This window comes from Oncorhynchus gorbuscha, linkage group LG16, assembly GCF_021184085.1.
Source record: "Oncorhynchus gorbuscha isolate QuinsamMale2020 ecotype Even-year linkage group LG16, OgorEven_v1.0, whole genome shotgun sequence".
Lineage (NCBI taxonomy): Eukaryota > Metazoa > Chordata > Actinopteri > Salmoniformes > Salmonidae > Oncorhynchus > Oncorhynchus gorbuscha.
Genome location: NC_060188.1, coordinates 62,098,683 through 62,106,353, shown reverse-complemented (window position 1 = coordinate 62,106,353; position 7,671 = coordinate 62,098,683). Strand labels below are relative to the sequence as shown.

General features: G+C 41.6%; 2 protein-coding genes across 4 annotated transcripts; both read right to left on the bottom strand.

Moving 5' to 3' along the window:
• Positions 1–829: 829 nt before the first annotated feature.
• LOC124000173 (centromere protein V-like) lies at positions 830–2,837 on the bottom strand. The gene is made up of 5 exons (XM_046306367.1): positions 2,609–2,837; positions 2,416–2,508; positions 1,456–1,525; positions 1,251–1,365; positions 830–1,077 (listed from the first exon to the last, which is right to left on the bottom strand). The coding sequence occupies exons 1-5, from the start codon at positions 2,617–2,619 to the stop codon at positions 908–910; spliced, it is 459 nt and encodes a 152-aa protein (XP_046162323.1). The 5' UTR covers positions 2,620–2,837; the 3' UTR covers positions 830–907.
• A 224-nt stretch (positions 2,838–3,061) lies between these two features.
• Positions 3,062–5,278, bottom strand: LOC124000172 (centromere protein V-like). Of its 3 annotated transcripts, XM_046306364.1 has the most exons (5): positions 4,685–5,006; positions 4,482–4,586; positions 3,741–3,810; positions 3,501–3,615; positions 3,062–3,340 (listed from the first exon to the last, which is right to left on the bottom strand). In XM_046306364.1, exons 2-5 carry the CDS (start codon positions 4,571–4,573, stop codon positions 3,216–3,218), a joined length of 402 nt encoding a protein of 133 aa, XP_046162320.1. In that variant the 5' UTR covers positions 4,574–4,586; positions 4,685–5,006; the 3' UTR covers positions 3,062–3,215. The 3 variants fall into 3 exon arrangements, with proteins under 3 accessions (XP_046162320.1, XP_046162321.1, XP_046162322.1); XM_046306365.1 differs by lacking the exons at positions 4,482–4,586; positions 4,685–5,006 and adding an exon at positions 5,015–5,278; XM_046306366.1 differs by lacking the exons at positions 3,741–3,810; positions 4,685–5,006.
• Positions 5,279–7,671: the final 2,393 nt, after the last annotated feature.

Genomic DNA, 7,671 nt, shown 5'->3' with positions numbered 1-7,671 from the left:
GACCTTGTGACGATGCTGGAGGAAACCGGTACAAAAGTATCTATATCCACAGTAAAACGAGTCCTATGTCGACATAACCTGAAAGGCCGCTCAGCAAGGAAGAAGCCACTGCTCCAAAACCGCCATAAAAAAGCCAGACTACGGTTTGCAACTGCACATGGACAAATATTGTACTTTTTGGAGAAATGTCCTCTGGTCTGATGAAACAAAAATAGAACTGTTTGGCCATAATGACCATCTTTATGTTTGGAGGAAAAAGGGGGATGCTTGCAAGCTGAAGACCACCATCGCTGGGGGGGGGGGGGGGGTGTTCATGTTGTGGGAGTGCTTTGCTGCAGGAGGGACTGGTGCACGTCACAAAATAGATGGCATCGTGAGGATGGAAAATTATGTGAAGCAACATCTCAAGACATCAGGAAGTTAAAGCTTGGTCGCAAATGGGTCTTCCAAATTAACAATGATCCCAAGCATACTTCCTAAGTTGCTTAAGGACAACAAAGTCAAGGTATTGGAGTGGCCATCACAAAGCCCTGACCTCAATCCTATAGAAAATTTGTTGGCAGAACTGAAAAGGCATGTGTGAGCAAGTAGGCCTACAAACCTGACTCAGTTACACCAGCTCTGTTAGGAGGAATGGGTCAAAATTCACCCAACTTATTGTGGGAAGCTTGTGGAAGGCTACCCTAAACGTTTGACCCAAGTGAAACAATTTAAAGGCAATGCTACCAAATACTAATTGAGCGTATGTAAACTTCTGACCCACTGGGAATGTGATGAAAGAAATAAAAGCTGAAATAAATCATTGTCTCAACTATTATTCTCACATTTCACATTCTTAAAATAAAGTGGGGATCCTAACTGACCTAAAACAGGGAATTTTTGAAAAACTGAGTTTAAATGTATTTGGCTAAGGTGTATGTAAACTTCCGACTTCAACTGTATGTGTTTCTGCTTCAGGCTTGGACAAGTCTCTGATATTCGGGTGGTTTTTCATGGTCTCCTCATACTTCTGTCCACAGAACTTCTCTACTGTCACACTGCGTACAGTACCTGGGTCCAAACAGTGAGGAGCTATGCCTAGGGTGGGAACACACAAACCTTTTTGTTCAGTTTCATGCATGAGAGACACTTCTAACCTATTGCTATCGTCACTGTTTTACCACAAACAACAATACAAGGCATGTTTTAGGTTTACATAATAAGCTAAGTTAAACATGACTGCTACTCTGTTTCTTACTGGTTGTCCTTACCATATCCATCTGGATTGGAACGTGGGGTGAAGAAACTCTGGACTCCACAGGTGCTACAAAATGTGTGCTTCCCAATGTGTGTATTAAATGTATATGTGTTAATAATCTCCAAACCCTGAAACAAGAAATTAACCAAATTAACATTCAAACTGACCAACCTGGTAGAGCTATTACCAAACATCACCATGTAAAAATGTTGTATTACCTGTAAAAGGTTAAACTGATTTTCTGGCACAATGAAATGATGGTTTTGCTTCTTGGTGCAGATGCTACAGCTAGATAAAGAAACCAGAATGAGTCATATTGTGATGGACATAGTAAGTTATAATTCCGTAATAGAAATATGATGGTAAAAGAATCAAAAGACAGTTCATATACAGAGATTTTGTCATTTGGGCAGGAAGTAAGTAAACATTCGCTAAGCCAGAATAGCCCATAGTTTCTTTTTATTTTTGCTCATTCTCAAACCTGTATCTCCAATTCTCCATCACTATAAATTGGGGCCCCAGATTTGCATTGTTTTCCTTTCTGTTGTCCTCCTAAGACCCAGCAATTAATTTTTCCTCTCTAGTGGACATCAGTTCTTGGTCCTTATCTCCGAGGCCACTGTATTAAGAACTGTTGTCCCTTTGAGAGGACATTCTGGGCTTTTCAATGATTACACGTGTGGGGGTGTGACCTTGACAACCCTATATTCCTTAAAAACAATTGCAAATTTTATGGACATTTGAAAATAAGTGTAATTATGAATTGTAATTTTTGTGAGTTGGAAATTCACATTGTGTCTAGAAAATAAATATCTCAGGAATAGTGAAGGGGGTTGTAAGGACTGTGTAAGAATTTTTTTCACATTAAATAAGAGCTTATTAAGAAATATCCTGTAGTGGACACCCGGATGCCACAACTATGTAGTTTACCTACTGTACCCATGTAAATGTTTTCATATTTATGTCCTAATGACCACTACAGAGGGCAATTTTGCACTTACAATAAAATATTAATATTTTTAGACATGTTTTGTTTTTTCACCCCAAACACTAACGTAAAAATAAAAATAATCCCAACATTTTTTTTCCAGGTCTCAGGATTATAGCCTGCCCTTTCTATTGCTGTTGCAGTGAACCGTATCTGTAATGGATCACTGTTGAAATGTTGCAGATCATACTCGCAGTCGAAAACCAGAAGGTGTGGGGAATTCCAGACTTCGAATCTGACAGCCCCACAATGGCATCCGCCTGTGTGCTTCACTCGTTCCACCCTGTGTGAAGCAACACAACACATTTAGACTGTTCATGAGGCATGACAACTTCAATACGAGTTTAAAATTCTGTTCATAGACAAGACATTTTGCTACACACCGTTTTTCCATTGCAACGTTTAATGAAATTGAAAACGAATTCCAGTGTATTCCATTAAATATATTTTGAAATCGATGATCAGAAATGTCAGCAAGTTAAAATCCCTCAAGCACTACTGTAGTTTGTCGGTTGATATTGCGAGAGAAAGTCCCTTATTGCCTGTGAGCAATATGAGATGGCTCTAAATATGGCTCTGCATTACATTGCCAACTTCTGCTTGAACCATGTTCTACTCCACTCTCACCATGCATGCTGAATCATGCTTTCCCAAAATATTGATACTCTTCCCTTCATTCTTGTCACCAGAGGGCCATGCTCTGTCACAGTAGACCCATTCAACTACTGTGGTTTCACTGCCTCTATCAAAGAGTACCAATATAAAAAATATTTAGCATAATGAACACATGAAATGAATTGTGAACTTGCAGAAAGAAATACACAGACACTTAGAGATTGGTTGTGACCAAACAGAGTAGGTTTGGTCTTTTTATTGAAGATTTTTTTTGGAAAGTTGATTTGTATTACTGAGCCAAACAGTTGGCTCAGTAATACAATATGGGACTGTTTGTTTCTATCTCAGCTGTGTGTGTCTGCTAGAGGCTTGGTTCTATGGCATGGACATGCCTTTGATAGTCTGGTGGTTCTGCATGCTCTCCTCCCACTTCTTTCCACAGAACTTCTCTACTGTCACACTGCGCACAGTACCTGTGTCCAGACAGTGAGGAGCTACGCCTGGGGGAAAACAAACACACACATACACAAACCAGTCTGTTAACTTTCTTGCATGGGACACATTCCAACAGCCCATCCTCCTTGTTTAACCACAAGTATTACATGGCACGTCAGCATAATGAAAAAGCCAACATGCATGATTGATACTGGTCGTCCTTACCATATCCATCAGGATTGGAGCGTGGGGTGTAGAAACTCTGGACTCCACAGATCCTACAGAATGTGTGCTTGGCAGCATGTGTATTGAATGTATATGTGGTCAGATGATCCCAACCCTGTAAAACAAGACAATCAACTAAGTTAAATATTCATTAATTGCAGGATTCACTAGCAATTAACCTGAACCATATATAAATACATTTTGAGTGAATCTGTTAGAAACCTCTATACATTGTCCTACCTGTAAAAGGGTAAACTGAATTTTTGGTACAATGAAATGACGGTTCTGCTTCTTGGTGCAAATACTACAACTAGATAAAGAAACATGAGTGAGTCATTTTGTCATACTCAATTTTTCCCCCCATTCATTACAAAGTGTGGTGATATTATGTCCAGTTAATAACAATATAACAAACTAAATATCAGTTCCCCATCTTTGTGATTTGAAACGTTTTTTCTCATTATAAGCCAAACCTGTCCCACTGGGAGTTGTCAACTACCGTGAATGCAACGTGAAATCAAACAAAAAGGTCACCCTTTCATTGGATTTGGGTTTAAAGGTTGGGAGACGAAATTCTCTTCGTTTTATAACATTTGGCAAATCCACTTGCCGCATTCACATGCTAGTCGGAACTAGGACATGTCCAACTTGCTATTAGTTGAACGCGGCATGTGTTAACGACAACCAGTTAGCAAGTCGGACATTTCGGTTTCCTAGTTCCGACTAGCACGTGAACAAGGCAACTCAGTTTTCCACATTGATTCAACATTGAATTCTGTCGTTGCAATGACCTGGAAACAACGTTGATTTAAACCGTTTCTGCCCAGTGGGGTATCTATTCCATATATAATAAAAGGAATGCCTATATGTCCAGTGTTTATTAAACCATTCTGTAGTGGATCAATGTGAAAATATTAGATTATGTTTGTGTTAGGTATGTAAAGTTTTAGGCTACTGGAATGTGATAAAGAACCGGCATACTCGCAATCGAAAACAAGAAGGTCTGGGGAATTCCAGACTTCGAATCTGACAGCCCCACAATGGCATGCGCCTGTGTGCTTCACGTGATCCATTCCCAGTCCCACCCTGTTTAAAGACAACACAACCTTTTTAGACTGTTCGTGAGGCATTACTTCATGCTTCTTTTCAAAACTGACAGAGGCTTTTTTTCGAGGTATACGCACCGTTTTCCCGTGCAACGTTTCAATAGAATCGAAAGCAACTTCCAGTGTATTGCATTCCGTGAAATATTCCACAAACCAAGATAGTGACGCGTCGCTTAACAAGGTTATGTCGCGTTCAAAACAACTGGGAACTCAGGGAAATACGAGATCAAATCATGGCGTCAGTGATCTTCAGGCCGGAAAGTCAGAGCTCTAGAAAGAGGCCCGAGTTGGAATTAGGGTTAGAGTTTAAAGACCGGTCAAATCGTTTTTCCCAGTAGGAGCTCGTTTTTACCGAATTCACAGTTGTTTTGAACGCACTGAAGTCGTAGGTCAAAGTTTCCGAGTTACCAGTTCCGAGCTTCCAGTTTTGAACGCGGCATTATTGCGAAACAACTTCCCTTGCTTACGTGGAATCACGTCGAGTCTGCCAGTGTTGCCACCATCTGTAACTATGTCTCTCCCACATTACATGCTGAATCATGCTGTCCCAAAACACTGATACTGTATCCAAGCTCATTTGTAGCTTGGTAACTAACAGTTGACAGACAAACATTCAAACAAACAAGTTTAATTTAATTATAATTTATGCTATTCACCACAAGATTTGATTGTATTATCTCATGAATAAAGAACAATACATTTCAAATTAATAGGCATGATTACATAATTGAGTAGAGGGTTATAAGAACGCTATAAGAACGCTATCCAAAAAGGGCTGTGGTTACTATAGTACACAAGCTAAGTAGTAACATTAACATGATGCCTTCTAATTGCAGCCGCTGTGCTCGCCTTACGGCGAGGATAGCTGTACTGCAAGCCCAGCTTCAGACGCAATCGTTAGGCAAGGGTAATTTCAGTGTAGGAAAGGATGAAACAGCGTCTGTGCCACCAGTAAGTACAGATAGTAGTATAAATCCCCTGGCACAGTCCCCGCAGCCGGACAACTTTCTCACGGTTTCTGGAAGGAAATGCTGTAGGAACGCTCAACCGGTGTCGCTCATTCAGCAGACAGAAACTTTCAACCGGTTCTCCCCATTAAGCAGCGGGTCGGTGTCAGAGGCCGAGTCTTCTCTGGTCTCTACTCCTCCCGTTACGGGGTCTGAGACGCCGAAGCTTCCCACCATTAGCTCTGACAAATTGAAAACTCTAGTCATTGGCGACTCCATTACCCGCAGTATTAGACTTAAAGCGAATCATCCAGCGATCATACACTGTTTACCCGGGGGCAGGGCTACCGACGTTAAGGCTAATCTGAAGATGGTGCTGGCTAAAGCTAAAACTGGCGAGTGTAGAGAGTATAGAGATATTGTTATCCATGTCGGCACCAACGATGTTAGGATGAAACAGTCAGAGATCACCAAGCGCAACATAGCTTCTGCGTGCATATCAGCTAGAAAGATGTGTCGGCATCGAGTAATTGTCTCTGGCCCCCTCCCAGTTAGGGGGAGTGATGAGCTCTACAGCAGAGTCTCACAACTCAATCGCTGGTTGAAAACTGTTTTCTGCCCCTCCCAAAAGATAGAATTTGTAGATAATTGGCCCTCTTTCTGGGACTCGCCCACAAACAGGACCAAGCCTGACCTGCTGAGGAGTGACGGACTCCATCCTAGCTGGAGGGGTGCTCTCATCTTATCTGCCAACATAGACAGGGCTCTAACTCCTCTAGCTCCACAATGAAATAGGGTGCAGGCCAGGCAGCAGGCTATTAGCCAGCCTGCCAGCATAGTGGAGTCTGCCACTAGCATAGTTAGTGTAGTCAGCTCAGCTATCACCATTGAGACCGTGTCTGTGCCTCGACCTGGGTTGGGCAAAACTAAACATGGCGGTGTTCGCCTTAGCAATCTCACTAGGATAAAGACCACCTCCATTCCTGTCATTACTGAAAGAGATCATGATACCTCACATCTCAAAATAGGGCTACTTAATGTTAGATCCCTTACTTCAAAGGCAATTATAGTCAATGAACTAATCACTGATCATAATCTTGATGTGATTGGCCTGACTGAAACATGGCTTAAGCCTGATGAATTTACTGTGTTAAATGAGGCCTCACCTCCTGGCTACACTAGTGACCATATCCCCGTGCATCCCGCAAAGGCGGAGGTGTTGCTAACATTTACGATAGCAAATTTCAATTTACAAAAAAAAAATGACGTTTTCGTCTTTTGAGCTTCTAGTCATGAAATCTATGCAGCCTACTCAATCACTTTTTATAGCTACTGTTTACAGGCCTCCTGGGCCATATACAGCGTTTCTCACTGAGTTCCCTGAATTCCTATCAGACCTTGTAGTCATTGCAGATAATATTCTAATCTTTGGTGACTTTAATATTCACATGGAAAAGTCCACAGACCCACTCCAAAAGGCTTTTGGAGCCATCATCGACTCAGTGGGTTTTGTCCAACATGTCTCTGGACCCACTCACTCTCACAGTCATACGCTGGACCTAGTTTTGTCCCATGGAATAAATGTTGTGGATCTTAATGTTTTTCCTCATAATCCTGGACTATCAGACCACCATTTTATTACGTTTGCAATTGCAACAAATAATCTGCTCAGACCCCAACCAAGGAACATCAAAAGTCGTGCTATAAATTCACAGACAACACAAAGATTCCTTGATGCCCTTCCAGACTCCCTCTGCCTACCCAAGGATGCCAGAGGACAAAAATCCGTTAACCACCTAACTGAGGATCTCAATTTAACCTTGCGCAATACCCTAGATGCAGTTGCACCCCTAAAAACTAAAAAAATGTCTCATAAGAAACTAGCTCCATGGTACACAGAAAATACCCGAGCTCTGAAGCAAGCTTCCAGAAAATTGGAACGGAAATGGCGCCACACCAAACTGGAAGTCTTCCGACTAGCTTGGAAGGATGGTACCGTGCAGTACCGAAGAACCCTTACTGCTGCTCGATCGTCCTATTTTTCTAACTTAATTGAGGAAAATAAGAACAATCCGAAATTCCTTTTTGATACTGTGGCAAAGCTAACTAAAAAGCAGC

Coding starts and splice junctions, on each gene's coding strand:
- LOC124000172 (XM_046306364.1), bottom strand. CDS start 4,573: ATGGATCACGTGAAGCACACAGGCGCATGCCATTGTGGGGCTGTCAGA. Junction 3,616..3,740: donor TTCAGTTTACCCTTTTACAG/GTAGGACAATGT, acceptor CTTGTTTTACAG/GGTTGGGATCATCTGACCAC. Junction 3,341..3,500: donor CTCCAATCCTGATGGATATG/GTAAGGACGACC, acceptor GTTTTCCCCCAG/GCGTAGCTCCTCACTGTCTG.
- LOC124000173 (XM_046306367.1), bottom strand. Junction 1,526..2,415: donor CTTCTGGTTTTCGACTGCGA/GTATGATCTGCA, acceptor TTCTTTATCTAG/CTGTAGCATCTGCACCAAGA. Junction 1,366..1,455: donor ATCAGTTTAACCTTTTACAG/GTAATACAACAT, acceptor TTCTTGTTTCAG/GGTTTGGAGATTATTAACAC.